The sequence below is a fragment of the Oncorhynchus mykiss genome, chromosome 30, assembly GCF_057628025.1.
Source record: "Oncorhynchus mykiss isolate SJ-2025 chromosome 30, ASM5762802v1, whole genome shotgun sequence".
Taxonomy (NCBI): Eukaryota; Metazoa; Chordata; class Actinopteri; order Salmoniformes; family Salmonidae; genus Oncorhynchus; species Oncorhynchus mykiss.
The window spans coordinates 34286960-34309030 of NC_143051.1; the positions used below are offsets into that span (position 1 = coordinate 34286960).

General features: G+C 42.3%; 1 protein-coding gene across 1 annotated transcript in view; it reads right to left on the reverse strand.

Moving 5' to 3' along the window:
* Nucleotides 1–22071, reverse strand: part of LOC110489263 (chloride channel protein 1) — a 44219-nt gene that overhangs the window by 11234 nt on the left and 10914 nt on the right. The window contains exons 2-18 of the mRNA XM_036971629.2: nt 18733–19042; nt 18329–18460; nt 14952–15080; nt 14306–14439; nt 14123–14200; nt 13816–13894; nt 13421–13546; nt 13112–13196; nt 12646–12747; nt 9749–9833; nt 4816–4971; nt 4258–4327; nt 3764–3874; nt 2944–3157; nt 2611–2744; nt 2335–2519; nt 1452–1533 (exon numbers count right to left, since the gene is read on the reverse strand). Coding sequence (XP_036827524.1) covers nt 1452–1533; nt 2335–2519; nt 2611–2744; nt 2944–3157; nt 3764–3874; nt 4258–4327; nt 4816–4971; nt 9749–9833; nt 12646–12747; nt 13112–13196; nt 13421–13546; nt 13816–13894; nt 14123–14200; nt 14306–14439; nt 14952–15080; nt 18329–18460; nt 18733–19042 — 2212 coding nt within the window. The remainder of the gene's footprint in view (nt 1–1451; nt 1534–2334; nt 2520–2610; nt 2745–2943; nt 3158–3763; nt 3875–4257; nt 4328–4815; nt 4972–9748; nt 9834–12645; nt 12748–13111; nt 13197–13420; nt 13547–13815; nt 13895–14122; nt 14201–14305; nt 14440–14951; nt 15081–18328; nt 18461–18732; nt 19043–22071) is intronic.

Sequence of the window (22071 nt, forward strand, 5' to 3'; positions counted from 1 at the left end):
CGACCAGACTCTTCCAGATCTGCCAGTCGACCAGACTCTTCCAGATCTGCCAGTCGACCAGACTCTTCCAGATCTGCCAGTCGACCAGACTCTTCCAGATCTGCCAGTCGACCAGACTCTTCCAGATCTGCCAGTCGACTAGACTCTTCCAGATCTGCCAGGATCTGCCGAAACCGCCAGCCAGCCAGGATCTGGTAGATTCATCAACCTGCCTGAGCTTCCTCTCACTCCTGAGCTTCCCCTCAGTCCTGAGCTTCCCCTCAGTCCCGAGCTGCCCCTCAGTCCCGAGCTTCCCCTCAGTCCCGAGCTGCCCCTCAGTCCCGAGCTGCCCCTCAGTCCCGATCTGCTCCTCAGTCCAGTGGGGTTCTGGGTGAGGACTACTAGGCCATGGTCGGCGGCGAGGGTGGACTATCCAGGGACGCGAGAAGGGACTAAGACATTGATTGAGTGGGGTCCACGTCCCGCGCCGGAGCCGCCACCATGGACAGACGCCCACCCGGACCCTCCCTATTGTTTTGAGGTGCGTTCGGGAGTCCGCACCTTAGGGGGGGGGTTCTGTCACACCCTGGTCAAAGTATTTTGTGTTTATCTTTATTTATTTGGTCAGGCCAGGGTGTGGCATGGGTTTTTGTATGTGGTGTGTATGTATGGGGATTGTAGCTAGTGGGGTGTTCTAGCTAAGTCTATGGCTGTCTGAAGTGGTTCTCAATCAGAGGCAGGTGTTTATCGTTGTCTCTGATTGGGAACCATATTTAGGCAGCCATATTATTTGAGTTTGTCGTGGGTGATTGTCCTGATGTCATTGTTCTGTGTTAGGATACACAAGTATAGGCTGTTACGGTTTTCGTTAAGTTTATTGTTTTGGTAGTGTTTGTGTTTAGTGTGTTACTTCATTAAACATGGATTGCAATAGACACGCCGCATTTTGGTCCGACTCTCCTTCTCATCAAGAAAACCGTTACAATAATAATATGAATATACAATACACTGTATAATAATATCAATATAAAATAAGCTGTATAATAATATTAATATGCAATAAGCTGTATAATAATATGAATATACAATACGCTGTATAATAATATGAATATGCAATAAGCTGTATAATAATATGAATATGCAATAAGCTGTATAATAATATTAATATACAATAAGCTGTATAATAATATGAATATGCAATAAGCTGTATAATACTATGAATATGCAATAAGCTGTATAATACTATGAATATGCAATAAGCTGTATAATAATATGAATATGCAATACGCTGTATAATAATATGAATATGCAATAAGCTGTATAATAATATGAATATGCAATAAGCTGTATAATAATATTAATATACAATAAGCTGTATAATAATATGAATATGCAATAAGCTGTATAATATTAGATGACACTGTTGCCAGGCACCCATAGAAGCATTGTTCCACGGAGATGGTTCAACTCACCAGGAGCTGTGTGATTGGACAAGGGCTCCTGTGGTTTAGGAGATGGCAGGGGGCCATTGCTCTCTTCCTGAACTGGGGTACTCTGGGAAATTTAACAAAACAGTAAATTCATCACGTTGACAGCTTAAATAATAATTGCACAAGTTCCTTGCAGCAAGGCACTTCAGTAAGCGTTTTCCAGCTTGTTCCTAGATGAACACTTTCTGGTTCCAGGTAGAACCTTGTCACCGAACAAGGAATCCTTTTAGTACCCTTCAAAAAACCTTCTTGGATGAAAAAATGTGCATGCAGACCCAAGTAGAACCCTGTCCTTGTAGAACAACCCTTTTAGAATCATTGTTTGTTGTACCTGTGATAACATCTGCATATCTGTGTATGTGACTAGGGCTGTGGCGGTCACAAAATTCAGCCAGGTGATTGTCAAGAAAATGACTGCCGGTCTCACAGTAATTGACCGTTAATTAACATAAACGCATTCAGCATCTCCTGGCTTCCACACAGACTACAAGTCACTGATGCTGACCTTTGGAACATCTACATTTTAAAAAGTCTAATAAATCCATGTAATATAGCCTACACTTTCACAATAAATCCATTATTTATTTTAGACAGGTCTAAAGAAACATGATATGAAGAAAATGTAGTCTATTTCAGAAGAACAAAATAACACACTCTGAGTTGTCCTTATTTTAGGTCCTGATCTGGCTGTGTCATATTTAGCAGACAAGTTGACTGCCTTCATGACTCGTAACCGCGGTTATGTGGCGATAATACGGTCACCATAACAGCCCTATAGGCGACCAATAAACTTTCATTTGATTGATTTTCTAAGAGTGTGTTTTTGATTCCTTATGAACATTTCCCCTTGGTCTCTCTGACACACCTTATCTCCACTCTCCTCGTCATCTTCATCCACAAAGGCAAAGGATTCCCAGCTGTCTTTGGCATACTGGTTCTGTTCCTGCAAACGCTGTTCCTGCCTGAGGATCCGCCTCTCTGCAGAGAGCCACCAATCACAGAGAGCGTGGAGCTCTGACCGCTCGATGGAGCCCAAAAGGATCATAGAGTCTACAGGAAGAGTCACATGATGATGAACCACTCAAGAAATGAAGACACTGAAATGTATCCTCACTTTCACAAAAAATGCACACATTTGTACCTGTTGAATCCACTAGTGGTATCGTTTTGAGAGAAGTGGAATCCAGGAGGTGTATCAACTCCCTGTAGGTGGACTGTAATGAGAGAAACTTCACTTTCCTAACCATGATGTCCTCCACAAAGATGTTATACTGGCTGTAAGTCAGAAGGAAATGCCAATCATTAATTCATGCTCAACACTTGTGTACTACGGGTGTGTTTATGTTGAAGAATCAAGCATGCTGAGGCGGCCATATTGACTCAAACAACTCATTCTTTTAGCATGAGACCCTCAATGCAACTGGGCCCCCTTAGAGCCAACATGTCACCTTGGTTGCAGCTTCTCTTTGCACACCTGATGTGTCCAAAGCCCAGCTCAGGGAGGTAAGGCAGTTTCTTGATCTGGATGATGGAGTCGTAGAGCGAGGGCTGCAGGCCCTGGGCCACCATGTTAGCCAGGATCACGGCCACCATCATGGGCAGGATGTGGGAGATCTGGCCCGTCAGCTCAAAGCAGATAACCGCCGTGGACACCGTGTGGGTCACCGCCCCGGTCAGTGCCGCCGCTCCTGGGAGTGAGGAGGGAGAAGAGGAAGGAAATGGAAGACAGAGGAAGGGAGAGAGGGATGGGTAGAAAGAGAAAAGGAGAGAAAACAGGCATTTGCAGGTGGAAGGGATGTGTAGATGGATGATCCATAAGAGAGGGGGATATTTAAAAAAATGGTGGGGGTGATGGGTGGATGGCAAAAGATGGGAGGGAGTAATGGGAAGAGGCAACACACTACTCATAGTTTGTGGACAAGTACAGGAGGGATGGCAGGAGGGAAAGAAGGGATGAGGAATGGGCTGAAGAACACGGGATGAGGGGTGAGGAAGAGAAACATTATATCAGGGACCCAGGGTTGGTAATGATCTACAGAACGGCATGTGGGAATAGCGAAGGAAGAAAGAGTAAAAGGGATGGAATGAAAGGAGCAGAGGAAAAGAGGGGGGTTTGTAGGGTGAGAGGGGGAAGATGAAGGAGATTAATGGTAGCGTATAGGTTTATGGTCACCGAGACAGCAGAGGACAGGAGAGGGGGAACAGACAGTGACATTTCACTGTCACACCAAAGGGGGATGACGGGCAGGCACTGACTGAGACAGGGAGAGGAGGAGGTGGAAAGGGAGACTAACCAATGACTGCGTACCCTCCTGGGATGATGCGGTACAAGATTCCATCAAACAGAATCCCATCGGGGAAGAGGGCAGCCATGATCTCCCCCACGAGCCGGCCAAAAGAGGCTCCTGGGGGGGGGGAGGGGGAATGGTGGATATGGGAGGCGGAATGTCATGTTTACTTTGCATGTTGGCTATATGATGTTTAGACCCCCCCCCCCCGGCCTCCTCCGCCACTCTCCTAAGCACCCATCTATCTATGTGGCTCACTAGTAATTTTCCACTCTTTGGTTATACACGACATAGCATCCTTGAAGGTACACTGATTAAAAACGACCCAGAATGCTTTACTTCATGATTACTCATGAAGCTTTATACAATAGTCATGTACTGTAGGCTTTTGGGTCACTCTCTCTGTCAATTTATATGAACAAAGAAATATAAAAAATGGATATGGAATTTGTGTTCATATTACAACTAATAACATATGATAATCTTGTGCTTCTGTTTACCGAGTATGAAGACAGGCATGAAGGCTCCAGAAGGGATGGGCATCGTCGTCGAAACAGCAGACATCCAAAACTGGGACATGGATGGAATTCAATTAGTAACTGAGGAGAGTTAATGCATCTTAGCACTTCCACAAAAGTGTAGAGGATTTGGCTAGAAAGGTTTTTTTTCAAATACTAGACTACATTCCCGACTAGTCTATTTGGTGACATTTCTCCAATCCAATAATACCATTGTGACAAGATACACATCACTATCTCCTCGATGGGAAATACTAATCCTACTGATGCTAACACTCACAGTATTGCACTCTTATCCTCCAGTACACTCAGTGGAAATCTCTAGGCAACTATGTCGAGTTTGATACTGATGGAGCGCTAAGGATTACATCTCCACCACAGTCTCTCTGAAGGAGATTCTTATTCTACTGAGATGAGTGACTCAACCAGGAGTCTGCCATTGTACTGAGTGGCGCTATGTGCAACGTTTGTCTATACTGACAAGCGCTACGGGGTGGAAAAGAAAGAGGGAGGAGGGAGCAGGGGAATGAGGAAGGGTACCTTCATGATGAAGAAGAGGAGGAGGATGACAAAGACGCTGACGTCGGGGTGCAGCCAGGCAGAGGAGCGCCCCAGGCCGGGGGGAGGGGGGGAGCCCCAGATTTTGGTCCAGGTGAAGTTGTCGAACAGGGAGTTGATGCATTCTCTGGGCATTAGCTGGCGGTGGCATGAAAGAAGGGAAAGGAAGATGGAAAAAGTAATGGCAAGAACTCGCCCCACGGACGCACAATTGGCCTAGCGTCGTCCGGGTTAGGGAGGGTTTGGCCGGTAGGGATATCCTTGTCTCATCGCGCACCAGCGACTCCTGTGGCGGGCCGGGCACAGTGCGTGCTAACCAAGGTCGCCAGGTGCACGGTGTTTCCTCCGACACATTGGTGCGGCTGGCTTCCGGGTTGGATGCGCACTGTGTTAAGAAGCAGTGCGGCTTGGTTGGGTTGTGTTTCGGAGGACGCATGACTTTCGACCTTCGTCTCTCCCGAGCCCGTACGGGAGTTGTAGCGATGAGACAAGATAGTAACTACTAACAATTGGATACTACCAAATTGGGGAGAAAAAGGGGTAAAAAAATTAAAAATTAATAAAATGAAAAATAGTGTTAATGAAAAATAGTGTTAAAAAGTGTTTATGAAAAATAGGGTTAAAAAGTGTTAATGAAAAAGTGTTAAAAAGAGTAAGGGATAAATTGTGTTAAAATGTGTAATGAATAGTTTAATATACAGTGCCTTGCGAAAGTATTCGGCCCCCTTGAACTTTGCGACCTTTTGCGACATTTCAGGCTTCAAACATAAAGATATAAAACTGTATTTTTTTGTGAAGAATCAACAACAAGTGGGACACAATCATGAAGTGGAACGACATTTATTGGATATTTCAAACTTTTTTAACAAATCAAAAACTGAAAAATTGGGCGTGCAAAATTATTCAGCCCCCTTAAGTTAATACTTTGTAGCGCCACCTTTTGCTGCGATTACAGCTGTAAGTCGCTTGGGGTATGTCTCTATCAGTTTTGCACATCGAGAGACTGATTTTTTTTCCCATTCCTCCTTGCAAAACAGCTCGAGCTCAGTGAGGTTGGATGGAGAGCATTTGTGAACAGCAGTTTTCAGTTCTTTCCACAGATTCTCGATTGGATTCAGGTCTGGACTTTGACTTGGCCATTCTAACACCTGGATATGTTTATTTTTGAACCATTCCATTGTAGATTTTGCTTTATGTTTTGGATCATTGTCTTGTTGGAAGACAAATCTCCGTCCCAGTCTCAGGTCTTTTGCAGACTCCATCAGGTTTTCTTCCAGAATGGTTCTGTATTTGGCTCCATCCATCTTCCCATCAATTTTAACCATCTTCCCTGTCCCTGCTGAAGAAAAGAAGGCCCAAACCATGATGCTGCCACCACCATGTTTGACAGAGGGGATGGTGTGTTCAGCTGTGTTGCTTTTACGCCAAACATAACGTTTTGCATTGTTGCCAAAAAGTTCCATTTTGGTTTCATCTGACCAGAGCACCTTCTTCCACATGTTTGGTGTGTCTCCCAGGTGGCTTGTGGCAAACTTTAAACAACACATTTTATGGATATCTTTAAGAAGTGGCTTTCTTCTTGCCACTCTTCCATAAAGGCCAGATTTGTGCAATATACGACTGATTGTTGTCCTATGGACAGAGTCTCCCACCTCAGATGTAGATCTCTGCAGTTCATCCAGAGTGATCATGGGCCTCTTGGCTGCATCTCTGATCAGTCTTCTCCTTGTATGAGCTGAAAGTTTAGAGGGACGGCCAGATCTTGGTAGATTTGCAGTGGTCTGATACTCCTTCCATTTCAATATTATCGCTTGCACAGTGCTCCTTGGGATGTTTAAAGCTTGGGAAATCTTTTTGTATCCAAATCCGGCTTTAAACTTCTTCACAACAGTATCTCGGACCTGCCTGGTGTGTTCCTTGTTCTTCATGATGCTCTCTGCGCTTTTAACGGACCTCTGAGACTATCACAGTGCAGGTGCATTTATACGGAGACTTGATTACACACAGGTGGATTGTATTTATCATCATTAGTCATTTAGGTCAACATTGGATCATTCAGAGATCCTCACTGAACTTCTGGAGAGAGTTTGCTGCACTGAAAGTAAAGGGGCTGAATAATTTTGCACGCCCAATTTTTCAGTTTTTGATTTGTTAAAAAAGTTTGAAATATCCAATAAATGTCATTCCACTTCATGATTGTGTCCCACTTGTTGTTGATTCTTCACAAAAAAATACAGTTTTATATCTTTATGTTTGAAGCCTGAAATGTGTCAAAAGGTCGCAAAGTTCAAGGGGGCCGAATACTTTCGCAAGGCCATGTATACAGTACCAGTCATAAGTTTGGACACACCTACTCATTCCAAGGTTTGTCTTTATTTTTACTATTTTTTACATTGCAGAATAATAGTGAAGACATCAAGACTATGGAATCATGTAGTAATTAAAGTGATAAACAAATCAAAATATATTTTATATTTGAGATTCTTCATAGTAGCCACCATTTTCCTTGATGACACTCTTGGCATTTTCTCAACCAGCTTCATGAGGTAGTCACCTGGAATGCATTTCAATTAACAGGTGTGCCTTGTTAAAAGTTCATTTGTGGCATTTCTTTCCTTCTTAATGCGTTTGAGCCATTCAGTTGTGTTGTGACAAGGTAGGGGTGGTATACAGAAGATAGCCCTATTTGGTAAAAGCCCATATTATGGCAAGAACAGAATCAAATAAGCAAAGAGATACTTTAAGACATGAAGGTCAGTCAATCCGGAACATTTCTAAAACGTTTAGTTTCTTTAAGTGTAGTCACAAAAACCATCAAGGGCTATGCCGAAACTGGCTCTCGTGAGGACCGTCACAGGAAAGGAAGACCCAGATTTACCTCTGCTGCAGAGGATAAGTTCATTGGAGCTACCAGCCTCAGAAATTGCAGCCCAATTTCTTTTCCACCCCGTAGTGTTTGTCAGTATAGTCACACATTGCACAGAGCGCCACAAAGTAGCAGACACATCTCAACATCAACTGTTTAGAGGAGACTGCATGAAGCAAGCCATTGCTGCAAAGAAACCATTACTCAAGGACTCCAATAAGAAGAGGACTCTTTCTTGCGCCAAGAAACACGAGCAATGGACATTAGACCGGTGTAAATCTGTCCTTTGCCTGCAGTGTCTTTGTGAGATGCAGAGTAAGTGAATGGATGACCTCTGCATGTGTGGTTCCCCCCGTGAAGCATGGAGGAGGAGGTGTGATGGTGTGGGGGGTGCTTTGCTGGTGACACTGTCTGTGATTGATTTAGAATTCAAGGCACACTTAACCAGCATGGCTACCACAGCATTCTGTAGAGATACGTCCTCCCATCTGGTTTGCACTTAGTGGGACTATCATTTGTCTTTCATCAGTGCAATGACCTAAACACACCTCAAGGCAGTGTAAGCGCTATTTGACCAAGAAGGAGAGTGATGGAGTGCTGCATCACCTGACATCAACCCAATTGAGATGGTTTGGGATGAGTTGGACCGCAGTGTGAAGGAAAAGCAGACAACAAGTGCGCAGCGTATGTGGGAACTACTTCAAGACTGTTGGAAAAGTATTCCTTGCGAAGCTGGTTGAGAGAATGCCAAGAGTGTTTAAATCTGTCATCAAGGCAAAGGCTGGCTACTTTGAAGAATCTCAAATCTCAAATATATTTTGATTTGTTTAACAGTTTTTTGGTTACTACATGATCCCATATGTGTTATTTCATAGTTTATGTCTTCACTATTATTCTACAATGTAGAAAAAAATAAAGAAAAACCCTAGAATGAGTAGGTGTGTCTAAACTTTTGACTGGTACTGTATATATAAATATTGAATCATATTTTGACAAAACCAACTGTACTGTAGTCAGAACTCGTTCAAAATACTGCAGATGAAGATTGCTTTGTGTGCAAATATGTCAACCTGTAGGCCTATTCAATATAGTTCCAAAAGAGAGGTTTTGAAATAATTGCCAATACTGTACTGTGAGCATAATGGTCTGTTTTGGAACCACCTCTGCATTTTGACACGGTAGAAATGGGGCACAAGTTCCATCTTTAAAAGATGCTAAACATCGTAGCTTGAGGGTGAAGATCCCACTGCACACAGGTGTTTCTGACTGCTTTAAACACACCTAATTCGCACTAACTATGCAGGTTATTTTAAGGGGTCTCAAAACACAAGTTTAACCTAGGGCATTTTTCTGAATGGCTGGGCAAAGAGGCTTCTTCAATTAATATCCAGCTAATACTGAACATCTAGATTACACAGTCCAGGTTTAACCTGGGTGCCAACTCCTTGTAGAATTCTCTTGAGACCAGAAACAGACTTCTACTAGCGGCCAGCCCACTGGGCACAGACGTGAGTGCAGAGTCTAGTTTTGATTTACATTTGGTTGAGTTGTCAACTAACGTGAATTCAACAAAAAAAAATGTATGTTAAATGTTGGGTGACAAAAACGACGTGAATTACTTTTTTTCAAATCCAATCAGTTTTCCACGTTGATTTGTTTTCCACGTTGATTCAACGTCATCACATAGAATGTTTGGGTTGAAATGACGTGGAAACCATGTTGAGTCAAACAGTTTGTGCCTAGTGGGTATTTTTAGTTGAGAAAGCAAAAATTCCCAATTTACATATTTTGGCAAATAGTTATACTCGTCCTATGAATGTTGTTCTGCAGTGACGCGTTTCATGATTGAGAAAAGTAGATAACAGTCGCATTTAAGCTAAACAAAACAATATCGGTAACACTTTATAATAACTTATGCTTATTCATCAAAGTGTTATAAAGTGTTACTAACATGTTTTCAAGTCCCAATAAACAGGGACTTCTACAGAGCATATTCATAGTGAGAGATGAAACAAAAATTGGCAAATACAATTATATTTGAACTCTGACCTCTCCAGCCATGAACTGTCCAAATCCAGGGGGAAAGGTCAAGCTGGCTATCACTAAGGTCACAACACCGGGGAAAATCAGTCGGCTGGGGAAAGAAAAGGGATTAAAAACTCTATGTTCCAACCCTATGTCCCTGTGGTTCTCTGTAGTTCGGCTAGTAGAGCACGCTTCAGCACTTGCAACGCCAGGATAGTGGGTTCGATTCCTGGGACCACCCTTGCGTAAAATGTATGCACACATGACTGTAAATAGCTTTGGATAAAAATGTCTGCTAAGTGGCATACAGCATACAGTGCCTTCAGGAAGTATTCCCACCCCGTTACTTTTTCCACATTTTGTTGTGTTACAGCCTGAATTTAAAATGGATTTAATTTAGATTTTGTGCCACTGATCTACACACAATACCTCGCAATGTAAAAGTGGAATTCTGTTTTTAGAATTTTTTACAAATTAATAAAAAATGAAAAGCTGAAATGTCTTAAGACAGTAAATATTCAACCCCTTTGTTTTGTCAAGCCTAAATAAATAAAGAAAATAAGTTGCATGGACTAATTCTCTGTGCAATAATGGTGTTTAACATAATTGTTTTATGACTACCTTATCTCTGTACCCCACACATACAATTATCTGTAATGTCCCTTAGTCGAGCAATGAATTTCAAGCACAGATTCTACGACAAAGACCAGGGAGGTATTACAATGCCTTGCAAAGAAGGACACCTATTGGAAGATGACAAAAAAAAACAGACATTGAGTATCCCCTTTGAGCATGGAGAAGTTATTATTTACACTTTGGATGGTGTATCAATACACCCAGTCACTACAAAGATTCCGGTGGAGGCTCCTCAGAGGGGGAAGAGGAGGACCCTCCTCCTCAGTGAATTTCATAAAAACAAACATTTTAAAACATTTAAAAACGTTATCCTTTTTAGATAAAACTATGCTAAATTTAATCACACGCTGCTAAAACAAAACAGGGATAAACATACCTGAATTTGTCCAATAGAAACTCATATTTGCAACTGTTGGACTAATGATTACACCCTATATCAGCTAGATGCAGGCAAGAGTGGTAGGTGGTATCACCTCAAACTTCTCTCTCTCGACCTGTGTGCACTTACATTGTAAACTTTTATTCATAGGCTAGGTTGCAGCAACCTCTTGATGGGTATAGGGAAAATTGGAGTATCATGTAGTAGCCTAAACCCATCAATTGTACATTGAACTGGGTGAATGGAATATGAATGACAGTCATCCAACACACTGTAATAGAAAACAAGGCCATGCTCATGAGAAGAACATTTTTTTTTGTCCTCCCTCATCTTAAATGGCACTGACGGCCACTGAAAGATACAGGCGTCCTTCCTAACTCAATTGATGGAGAGGAAGGAAACCGCTCAGGGACTTCACCATGAAGCCAAATGGGGATTTTAAACCAGTTACAGAGTTTAATGACTGTGATAGGAGAAAACTGAGGATGTATCAACAACATGGTAGTTACTACACAATGCTAACCTAAATGACAGAGGGAATCGAAGGAAGACTGTACAGAATAGAAATATTGCAAGACATGCATCCTGTTTGCAATAAGGCATCAAAGTAATACTGCAAAAAATGTGACCAAAAAATGCACTTTTTGTCCTAAATTTAAAGCATTATGTATGGTGAAAATCCAACACAACACATCACTGAGTACCACTCTTCATATTTTCAAGCATGGTGGCGGCTGCATTATGTTATGGATATGCTTGTCATCAGCAAGCACTAGTTTTCTAGGATAAAAAGAAAAGGAATAGAGCTAAGCACAGGCAAGGTCCCAGAGGAAAACCTGCTTCGGTATGCTTTTTTTTCCAAAAGACACTGGGAGACAAATCCTCCTTTCAGCAGGACAATAATCTAAAACACAAGGCTAAATGTACACTGGAGTTACTTACCAAGACGACATCAAATGTTCCTGAGTGGCCTAGTTACAGTGTGGACTTAAATTGGCTTGAAAATCTATGAACATGGATGTCTAGCACTGATCAACAACCAACTAGACCAGAGCTTGGAGTAAAAAATAAATAAATAATGGGCCAATATTGGACAATCCAGCTTTGCAAAGCTCTTAGAGACTTACCCAGAGAGACTATAATCACTGCCAACGGTGATTCTAACATGTATTAACTGAGGGGGTTGAATACTTATCTAACCAAAGTGTTAGTGCTTTATTTTCTAAGCATTTTTCTTCCACTTTGAGTAGTTTGTGTAGATTGTTGACAAAAAAAAAGACAATTAAATCAATTTTAATCCCACTTTGCTACACAACAAAATGGCGAATAAGACACGGGGTGTGAATACTTTACGATGGCACTATATAATCCTCTCAATATAACTGCACCCTATGCCATAATACCCTCTTCACAAATGTCCTGTTTCTCCTCCTATAAGAAAACGTCCCTCTTTCTCCCAGTAGGACAGGCCTAAGAACAAGCACCAATTTAACACTCTCAAAGCTGACAATATAATTACATCCTCCTGGTCTCTGTTGGTCTAATTCCAGTGCTCCCATCCATCATCTTCCCTACAGTGTAACTATGTTCAGCTCTGACAAAAGCAGCTGCACTGGTTGCTGCTAAATCATTCATTTCTATTGGAGCGAGAGTGTAACTAGTTTCTTTTTCAGAGACCGCTAATTGCTTATAGATGGATCGATCAATGCCTGGATGATGGTTTGATTGTCTGTTCTTGTAAAACGCACCAGTCGGCAACAAGAATTTGTTTGGAGAATAGACAATGGATGATTCTATTCTATTCTGTTCCATTCTACTAAGCCCCTAGCCTGATCCTCCCCAATTCAGGTTTGCATTTTCCTCATGTGTCTCATCAAAATACATCACCCCCGTCCCTTTAACTCACTGTCTGGTGAGGAAGCGTGTCATGGCGTTGGGTTTCCTCATGAACAGCACCACCTGGCGGTTCAGCCAGACGAAGAAGGCCCCCAGGAAGCCGCAGGAGATCCTGCAGTGACAACCACCAGCACCTTTACCTCACTCACTCTCAAGGTTCAAATAAGAACAAGAGAAGGTACATTTTCTGAATAACATACAGTATGTGTGCCTGCTTCAGATGTAAGTTTAGTTGGTGTCGATCTAGCCTGTAATATCGTTTTTTTCTAGGTCTGCAATCTAGGAAGCTGAAGCAAGCACACTGGCAGGCAAAACCATACACGCCATCTCCGTTCTTAAAATAACTACCAATGTAAGAGCTTGATGGCACATGGAATGAGGTTAGGCATTCATGTTGGGTTACGACAACGAACTCCACACAGTGTGGTCGCCGTGCCCTCACCACGCTCCTGGGGGCTCTCGACCCTTTCTCTCACCCGATGATGGCAAATGCAGGCAGCTCCTGGAGGTCAAAGGGGAAGTCCATGCGGAACTTGGTGCGGAAGAGAGCAGTGATGGTGACTGTGGAGGACGAAAAGACAGGGGATAATAGAGCGACAGAGAATCTTAGAACTTATACACGAACATTATACTATTTATCATGTATAGTTCCACAGAAATTCACATCCCTTCACATTCTCCACATTTTGTTGTGTCACTGCCTGCATTTTAAACGGACTGAATATAGATTTCTTGTCACTGGCCCACACGCAATACCTCACCGTGCATGTGGTTCACGGACCCACCTGCGTCTTTGTTGAACACAGAGAGCACTCTGAATATGAAGGCACTGAAGGTGGCGGCGAAATAGCCTCTCCAGTAGTTCCTCACGGCAAAGTAAGTGGACGTCACCTCGATGCTGAACAGCACCCCTGGTGGCGCGGCAGGATCAAAGCAAGAGAGAGGTCAAATATCAGTCAGACGTCATATCAGACAATGTGGCACATAGTTCAACTCCAGATCGCATATTGCATTTTGAAGACTTGCCATGACGACCTGTCACAAATACACATAACTGAGGCCATTTCAACACCATGCCTATATTGATTGTCAGACACATGACATTTGCTTGAGCTGAATTTGTAGCTTGCTTTATACTAGATGGATGGAAGGTGAATTGAAAAGGAAAACAGTGTTGTACCTCCAAGAGGGGTACCGAAACAGCAACCCACCCCAACCGCACAGCCAACTGTAAGGATGTCTGTGTAGCAGTATGGGCTCTACTGACACACAGAGAGACGGTGACAGAGAGAGGGCAGCAGAGATGTAGAGAGGAAGGGACAGACAGACAGAGAGAGGGAAAGGGGCAAGGGGATCCCATACAAGTAGACAAGGAACCGGGGGAGGAAAAGAGAACCTCAATGGAAAAACATCTAAAAGTATAATGCGAAGTGATCTGACAAAACGGTAATGTCCGTGTTCTCAATGTTGGTCAAGTAACTGCTCACCTGATGGACTCCTGAGAAGAACGTCATACACTTGCTCAGCACAGCAGCACAAATGCTGGCGATATGAACAAATGGGCCCTTGGGAAGAAAAAGTGGAAGACAAGGGGGCAGAAACAAGGAAACTTGTAGTGGCTTTTTAGATAGCTGTAATCAGGGAATCAGATGTGAGTGTGTGTAACCCACCTCTTTCCCTACTGGCATCCCACTGCCCAGACCTGCAGTCAGACCAATGACCTTGGCAGTAAAAGCCCTGACGGTCAGATACTCCTTCAACACTACCCCTCTGAGAATGGTCTTCAGCTCAGGAATACCAGAGCCTGAGAGAGAGAAAGAGAGAGAGACAGAGAGAGAGAGAGAGAGAGAGAGAGAGAGAGAGAGAGAGAGAGAGAGAGAGAGAGAGAGAGAGAGAGAGAGACAGAGAGAGAGACAGAGAGAGAGAGAGAGACAGAGAGAGAGACAGAGAGAGAGACAGAGAGAGAGAGAGAGAGAGAGAGAGAGAGAGAGAGCAAGAGAGAGAGCAAGAGAGAGCGAGACAGACAGACAGACAGACAGACAGGGTGGGGAGGTGAAAAGAGGTCAGGGAAGAAGTAGAATTACAAAATTGTTGTTTTACAGGAAAACCAAATATGTTTGTCTCAGAACGACAAGGAAAGGTCATAGCTCTAGATAGACAGTGTGGTCATCAGTGTGTGAGGACAGGGCTAGGTAGGTACACAAGCAGAGAGGGGAGAAGATCAATGGATAACGGACTGTGGGTAACAGGTCATTAGGGGTGGCGGGTGATGGGGAAAGTAAGCAGTAAGCATTGAGTGAGTGAGCGGGTACACACCGATGGCTTGTGGGGCGACCAGGTGGCAGAAGAAGGAGGCGAACATGATGAGCGCCATGGGATAGCTGACCCAAGCCAGGTACTGGAGCAGGACATTACCCCTCAGCTCCCAGTGAATCCACTTATACACTGACAGGGGGGAGTGAAATTGAGGGGAGGGGTGAAAGTGAGGCATGTGAAGGGATGTGAGAAAAAGCAGGAAGGTAGAGGAGCAGGTGAGCAAAACAGAAAGGGGAAGGAGGAAGGGCAATAGGGAGGAGGGGGAGGAGGAAATGAGGGGAAGACACAGAACAAGGGGTGAAGATGAGGGAAGAGGACGGAGGATAAGGTAAGGGGGGTGAGAAGAGAGGAGAAAGGGAAGTTGGTTATGACAGGGCAGACACTGACACAGACAGTTACAAAGAAAATACACTAAGATGCCCTATTTCTTGGATGAACTGTCAGTCCATCTGGACTGACAGATGTCCTTTCCCTTTGTAGATGTTTCTCTTGCCATTAGTAATATTCTGTGAGAGAGGCACTGACTTGCTTAGTTTCACCCGTGTTTCATCGAAATGTACACTGTAAAAAAAGATATTGAGATTCAGTCAAAATGACTAGTTGTATCTAGCCAAGTCAACTCAATTTGCTACATTTGTTGAGTTGACAAAATATTAAGTTTAAAATGTCAAAGCTTATCAAATCGAGTTAGCAAAAAACAATGTTTACTCAACTTAGAAATTCACAACCATGAAGTTAAATCAACTGAAGCAACAGACCCCTTGACCTTTTCCACATTTTGTTACGTTACAGCCTTATTCTAAAATGGATTAAATCGTTCCCCCCCCCCCTCATCAATCTACCCACAATAACCCATAATGAACAAAGCAAAAACAGGTGTTTAGAAATGTATACACATTTATACAAAATAATAATAATGAAATATCACAGTTACATATATATTGAGACCCTTTACTCAGTACTTTGTTCAAGAACCTTTGGCAGCAATTACAGCCTTGAGTCGTCTTGGGTATGACGCTACAAGCTTGGCACACCTGTATTTGGGGAGTTTCTCCCATTATTCTCTGCAGATGCTCTCAAGCTCTGTCAAGTCTGATGCGGAGCGTCGCTGCACAGCTATTGTCAGGTCTCTCCAGAGATGTTCGATCAGGTTCAAGTCCGGGCTCTGGCTGGGCCACTCAAGGACACTCAGACACTTGTTCCGAAGCAATTCCTGGGTTGTCTTGGCTGTGCGCTTATTGTTGTTGTCCTTTCGGAAGGTAAATTGTTGCCCCAGTCTGAGGTCCTGAGCGCATATGCAGCAGCTTTCCATCAATGATCTCTCTGTACTTTGCTCCATTCATCTTTCCCTTGATCCTGACTAGTCTACCAGTCAGTGCCGCTGAAAAAACATCCCCACAGCATGATGCTGCCACCACCATGCTTCACCATAGGGATGGTGCCAGGATTCCTCTAGATGTGATGCTTAGCACAAAGACATCAATCTTGGACTCATCCGACCAGAGTATGTTGTTTCTCATGGTCTGAGAGTCCTTTAGGTGCCTTTTGGCAAACGACAATCGTGTGGTCATGTGCCTTTTACTGAGGAGTGGCTTCCGTCTGGCCACTGTACCACAAAGGCCTGATTGGTGTAGTGCTGCAGAGATGGTTGTTCTTCTGGAAGGTTCTCACATCTCCACAGAGGAACTCTGGAGCTCTGTCAGAGTGACCATCAGGTTCTTGGTTACCACCCTGACCAAGGCCCTTCTCCCCCGATTGCTCAGTTTGGCTGGGCGGCCAGCTCTAGGAAGAGTCTTGGTGGTTCCAAACTTCTTCCATTTAAAATGATGGAAGCCACTGTGTTCTTGGTGATCTTCAATGCTGCATAAATGTTTCGGTACCGTTCTCCGGATCTGTGTCTCAACACAACGAAACTCATCGGTCAATTCCTTCGACCTCATGGCTTGGTTTCTGCTCTGATTTGCACTGTCAACTGTGGGACCTTATATAGACAGGTGTGTGCCTTTCCAAGTTATGTCTAATCAATTGAATTAAAGTTGTAGAAACATCTCAAGGATGATCAATGGTAACAGGATGCACCTGAGCTCAATTTCGAATCTCCTGGCAAAGGGTCTGAATATGTAAATAAGTTGTATCTGGTTTTTTTATTTTGTGTAAATGTGCAAAAATTTCTAAAAACCTTTTTTTCACTTTGCATTATGGGATACTGTGTGTAGATTGCTGGGATTTTTTATTTGATTTAATCAATTTTAGAATAAGGCTGTAAAGTAACAAAATGTGAAAAAAGTGAAGGGGTCTGAATACTTTCCGAATGCACTGTAACAGTAGTGCTGACTGAAAGTGTCAAGTTCAGATGACTTCAACATATTTTGGGGGGGCCGAGCTCATTACAATAATACCCAGCATGTTTTACAACCGTACATTTTTTATATATATATTTTTTTACATTTAGCAGACGCTTTTATCCAGAGCGACTTCAGTTGAAGGTAGATTTTTTTTAAAGTAACAAGGTAAACGTTTCTGTCACTGTTGCTGAGAATTCCATTGCAGTTGAAGTGATCTGTTGATTTGTTGACATTACTCAGTACACTGAAAAACTCACACATGGTGAAGAGACAGATGGGAGGGTAATGTTCCTTACTGAAATCTCTATTATATAATTTCAAAGACTTAGTCAGTCATTTTCAAAGTAGTTGTTTCAACTGTATAGGATGTTGACACAACTTTACATTTTAAGGCAGCCTGGTTGCAAATTTAAAATAACTTATACAACAAGTTATTAAATACTAATTTGTGAGTTCCACTTACTTTACTAGGTTAAAGTAACATTAGAATAAGTAAACTCCACACAAAATCCAGATTGGACTTGAAATAAAATGTTAAGGCAGCTTGGTAACAAACTTTTGTAAGTTATACAGTGTACAGATGTGTATCGTCCACATATCAGAGAAAATACTTTGTGTTTATGAATAACATCACTGAGAGGTAGCATATAACATTTGCACAGTAGCGGTCCAAGAACAGAGCCTTGAGGGATTCCACTGCACAAACTTCACTCAACCCCCTAATTTGGGTAATGACTATAAAAATAATTTATAATTTCAAGTATAAGTTTTGCAATGTTTGTTTTGCAAGATTCATTTTGCAAATCAGGTTACTGCTGAACTGTTTTGCAACACTTTTTGATAATCACTTAGCCTAACCCTCAACAATAAGCAACCAGGTGTCTTGTTAGATAACTATTTATGCTGTAAAAGCATTCATGCAACTGTATGAATTGCCGGTTCAGTGGCTTGAATGCAAGCATTGTGAAAACATATCTCATCATCATAAAACAAGATGGTTTAGTGTGTGTTGCATTGTGGGTATTGTAGTACATTGTAGACTTTTGGCACTGGTGTAGTCCATGGTCCAGCTGACCAGCGCCATTGAGATGCCCAGCAGCACCAGAAAAATCCAGTCCTCTCCCAGCTTGGTGACCAGGAACCTCTGTACCCGTGCTACACAGTCTGAGAAAACACCATGACAGACGATAATTCACAATAAAGCTTCAACTACATGTATACTTTGCAACTATACAGTGTTAAAAGGTCATCATTCTAAAATCAGATTTGATTTTAATACAACAATAACCAGTTTTGGTCAATGTTCATGTTCAACTATTGATCACAAGCTAACAATTTTGAAAGTGCAACATTAACTCTGAGTATTAACTCTGAGTATTGTGGGGCAATAAAGACACTTTTAACATCTGCGACTTTAATGAGCACTGACTTCTCACCTCTGCACTTTGAGTAGGAGCGACGTTTCTTTATAGACAAAGGGTTGCCTTGCTCTGTAGCCATTTGTACATGTCCCACCTCGTCTGAGTGATGCCGACCCCTGTGCCTGCTGTGGTGCCCGTGTCCATGTGTGTGACCGTGGTGGTGGCCATGGTGGTGCCCGTGGTGATGGTGGCCACGGTGATGCTGTGGATGGTGGCCATGGTGATGGTGATGGTGGTGGTGTTTCTTCCATTGTCTCTCTGTTAGAAGTCGGGTGGCCTCTCTCCGGCCAGACCCACCCGGGTGCTCACGGTATTCCCCATACAGCTGAAAGTGACAGGAGGAAGAGAGACTACAGAACATTACCCATATGTTCATGAACAAAGGACTACTGTGAAGACCCGCCGAAAATGTAGTTCAGGTAAGGTTAGGATGACAACATTCTATTTTGGGAAAATAAAAAACAACAGTTTAAGATATTTTAATTTGCTCTGAATGTGTATATTTTAAAGAAAATATATATCATGCAGTATGTATACTATTATTATTACATACAGTATATGTGCACGTAACAGTTCATATTTCCTACATTGTAGATGTAAGGTTCTGCATTTATTTTCTTAGTCAACCTTGTGTTCTGTTTCGTTGTGTTCTTGAACGTAGCCCTGTCTGTCATTTTTGTTCATTGATTTCACCTGTGTTAGTTACTCACCTGGTCTCATCAGCTCCTTATTTAGTTCAGTTCATTCTGTTTGTGCCTTTGTGAGGTATTGTTCGTTTGACTCTACTTAGCCTTTTCCTAGCTTGTTTGTGAGAACCAGTTATAGACTTCAGTCCCAGTTTGGATTCACCTGCCTGTTTGCCTACCTGTGTATGACCATTGCCTGCCTGTGACCACGATTCCTGCCATCTGTGAGGGCGAAATAAACACCTGCCGCGCTCTGTGACTCTAGACCTTTTTCTCCCTGAGTATTCATAACAGTAGAATAATAGTGAAGACATCAAAATTATGAAATAACACATGTGGAATTATGCAGTAACCAAAAAATTGTTAAAAAATCAAAACATATTATGCGTGTCTTGTGAATTTGTGGAATTTCTTTCCTTTTTAATCAGTTGTGTTGTGACAAGGTAGGGGTGGTATACAGAAACCCTATTTGGTAAAAGACCAAGTTCATATTATGGCAGGAACAGCTCAAATAAGCAAAGAGAAACGTCAGTCCATCATTACTTTAAGATATGAAGGTCAGTCAATCCGGAAAAATTTCAAAAACTTTTAGTTTTTTCAAGTGCAGTTGCAAAAACCATCAAGGGCCATGATGAAATTGGCTCTCATGAGGACCGTCACAGGAAAGGAAGACCCAGAGTTACCTCTGCTGCAGAGAATAAGTTCATTAGAGTTACCAGCCTCAGAAATTGCAGCCCAAATAAATGCTTCACAGAGAACAAGTAACAGACACATATCAACATCAACTATTCAGAGGAGACTGCGTGAATCAAGCCTTCATGGTCAAATTGCTGCAGAGAAACCACTTCTAAAGGACACCTATAAGAAGAGACTTGCTTGGGCCAAGAACCACGAGCAATGGACATTAGACTGGTGAAAATTTGTCCTTTGGTCTGATGAGTCCAAATTTGAGATTTTTGGTTCCAACCGCCGTGTCTTTGTGAGACACAGAGTAGGTGAACAGGTGATCTCTGCATGTATGGTTCGCACCATGAAGCATGGAGGAGGAGGTGGGATGGTGTGGGGGTGCTTTGCTGGTGACACTGTCAGTGATCTATTTAGAATTCAAGGCACACTTAATCAACATGGCTACCACAGCATTCTGCAGCGATACGTCATCCCATCTGGTTTGTGCTTAGTGGGAGTATCATTTGTTCTCCATCAGGACAATGACCCAACACACCTCCAGGCTGTGTAAGGGCTATTTGACCATGAAGGAGGGTTATGAAGTGCTGCATCAGATGACTTGGCCTCCGCAATCACCCGACCTCAAGCCAATTGGGAGGGTTTGGGATGAGTTGGACCGCAGAGTGAAGGAAAAGCAGCCAACAAATGCTCAGAATATGTGGGCACTCCAAGACCGTTGAGAAAATAATTATTTTGGTTGAGAGAATGCCAAGCATGTGCAAACCTGTCATCAAGTCAAACGGTGGCTACTTTGAAGAATCTAAAAATCTAAAATATATTTAGATTTTTTTAAAACACTTTTTTGCTTTCTACATGATTCCATATGTTATTTCATAGTTCTGATGTCTTCACTATTATTCTACAATGTGGAACATAGTAAAAATAAAGAAAAAACATTGAATTAGTAGGTGTGTCCAAACTTTGACTGGTACTGTATGTTATGAAAATATATAAATATAATATATGCATCTAATATATGTATCAAAGAAGAACTTAAAATAAATAAACATATGTTGATTGTTTCAGAATGTGGGAGAGTCTCATAATGTACAGTAAGCTCCAAAAGTATTGGGACAGTCACATATTTCTTGTTGTTTTGGCTCTGTAGCCACAAATATCATACCCTCCAAGACATTATAACCTCAACACCATTACAATAGCAGGGGAGGTTATCATTTATTTTGGGTGGGGGGGGGTGGGGGGGGTGGGGGGGGTATGATATTTATGCCTCTGTAATGTTCTCACTCATCATTATTCACGATTCATTCAAGATTATCCGTAATCATGGTAGCATCCATTTCTACTGTATTATTGATTGTATGTTTGTTTACTCCATGTGTAACTCTGTGTTGTTGTATGTGTCGAACTGCTTTGCTTTATCTTGGCCAGGTCGCAGTTGCAAATGACAACTTGTTCTCATCTAGCCTACCTGGTTAAATAAATAAAGGTGAAATTTAAAAAAATAAAAAAATACACAATGCAGAAGTGTTAAGAAACATACTCTATTCTTATTTACAGTAACATTGACTCCAAAATGATACAATAAATTATTTACCATTCATTTCTATTGGGCACAAAGTAATGGTAGCATCCACGTTAATCCAAAATGCTGGAGTACAGAGCCAAAACAAATCAAAAATTGTCACTGTCCCAATACTTTTGGATCTCACCGCATCCTGGCGGACGGGTCATACAGAAAGACAAACTCCTCGACATGTTGACTCTAAATCTCGTAGAGAGGAAGCGTGGGTCTACATTTGGATGAATTCCCTCTGGACCGCATCCAGACATCTGGCAAAGAGATAACTCCACCTCGCAACTCTCTCACACACAGAAACATGGACATACTTTCATAAACACATACATGACACACTAAAATAATGTCCTATTGTCTAATACATCTAATACTACATTACTTGGCTTTTATCATAGTGAAATTACA